Source organism: Mastacembelus armatus, chromosome 22, assembly GCF_900324485.2.
Source record: "Mastacembelus armatus chromosome 22, fMasArm1.2, whole genome shotgun sequence".
Classification (NCBI taxonomy): Eukaryota; Metazoa; Chordata; class Actinopteri; order Synbranchiformes; family Mastacembelidae; genus Mastacembelus; species Mastacembelus armatus.
In genome coordinates, this window is record NC_046654.1 from 8,435,712 (window position 1) to 8,437,520 (window position 1,809).

Here is a 1,809-nt window from a genome sequence, read left to right on the forward strand (position 1 = left end):
TGAGTGGTTGCTAGGTGACTGGTTAAAAAGAGGCCACAGGTGGAATTGTCCCAGTGTGAGCTCCGCTTGGGCTCACTTGCTTTTTCTTGTTTCACGTTGTCACAAACAGGGCACGTTGTAGTAGATGAGTGGTCACAGAAAAGCAGAGGCACAAGGTCTTAGCCATCTAAATGCCAGACTGTGCATTTTCTCTTTTTTCAGACTTCTCCTCTTTACATTTTCTGCACCTTTACTAGATCCTTGGTTTATGTAACAGTGCAGCAATCCCCATCATCACTCATCATAATTCACAACCCTTCACTTCAGCGATAGGCTGGAGAAGCAGATTGTTAATTTTTTTCCTTGCTCTCTTTTTTCCCTCTTCTTCCTCTGAAAAGAACATCAACATTACATAACCCTTATTGGATTCTCATCCATTGCTGCATAAGTACAATGCACAGCAAAAGCTCCCGTTACCTTACAGGCCAGTTTGGACCCCTTATTCATCACCTGTAAAATGACTCATCGATGCACCATGTTCTTTTTTTTAAATCAATGCGAGTCCAGTAGGATACCAAAGCACAGGTATCTGTGACAATAATGAAGAAACAATGAAACTGTTACGACCTTGATTGGTTTTCTAGCCAGAGATTTTCCTCAGAAATGCACTGAACAGGAAGCTCCTTACTAGCATTTGTGATTATTGTAGGCACTCTAAAGACCTAGAGGACCAGCCTCAGGATACAAGAGCAGAAAGGTGGAAACTAGACAGCAGCTTTGTCAATGAAGAACAGAAGTCTGTCCTCTTGTTTATGTAAAGCACATTTCAAAGCGATGGTGAAAATGCAAGCCTCTAGTGTGCTATTTGAGCTTCACAGGCCAGGGGAGGCACGTTCGGAGTCCAAGCATGGAGGAGAAGACGATGGTGGGTCGATGTTTCTTGAACCGCAGGCCTTTCTTCAGTCGTTGGCTGTTTTCAGCTACGTACAGCTCCCCCTGCTGGGCTGCACTAGAGATCCGTGACACCAGCTCCCCGTGAACCACCACCTCCTGCTCTGAGCGTACAAACATCTCCCTGAGCTCCTCTAGCCGTCGCTCCATCTCTCTGATAACACGCTGTCGCTCCTCCACCTCCAGAAGGCGCCGTCGAGCTGCCTCAAACTCCATACTGGAGCTGGGGGTGACGAGCTTGGAGGAGGGGGCCGTGGCAGAGGTGGATGGGGATTCAGAACCTCCTAACAGAGCTCCTGTCACTCTCCGGAAGTCTCCCATGGAAATGGAGCGCCTGGTGGCTGGAGATGCCAGTGCCAGGAGAGCAGAAGCTGATGTAGAAGATGACATGGGTAGAGGAGGAAGAGGAGGAGAAGATGTTGATGGAGAAGGTGAACCCGGTGGGTGGAGATCAGGATGTGGGTCCATGTTTTGAATAGCTGCTGCCATGTACTCAGTTGATTCCTCATCGTAGGAATTTGTGTTTTGTTGTCGTCCTTCCATGGTCTCTGTTTGACTTTTCCTTTAGTGCTGCTGTTGCTGATGTGATTTCCTTGTCTCCCAGTGTCAGAGCAGAAAGCAGCCGAGCAGAGATGTGCAGTGATGAAGCCTGCGAACTGCTCCATTCATTAATAAGGAATCAGAGCCAGGCTTGTGCTCGCTGCATCTGAGTGGTTGTGCTGGGGAGGAGCTTGCCGAAAGCCGATTGGCTGTTGAACTCATGAGCATGTCAGCTGATGATTGGGCAGACTGCCTCTGTGATGCTGATGCTGGCAGGCTGTCATGTCCTCTGCTTGACTGTTTTGCTTCGTCGTCACCATCTGGAGCTTTGCTTTGATC

General features: G+C 48.5%; 1 protein-coding gene across 1 annotated transcript; it reads right to left on the reverse strand.

Moving 5' to 3' along the window:
- Window positions 1-840: 840 nt before the first annotated feature.
- LOC113129504 (uncharacterized) lies at window positions 841-1,473 on the reverse strand. Its single transcript, XM_026305542.1, has one exon. The coding sequence runs from the start codon at window positions 1,471-1,473 to the stop codon at window positions 841-843; it is 633 nt and encodes a 210-aa protein (XP_026161327.1).
- Window positions 1,474-1,809: the final 336 nt, after the last annotated feature.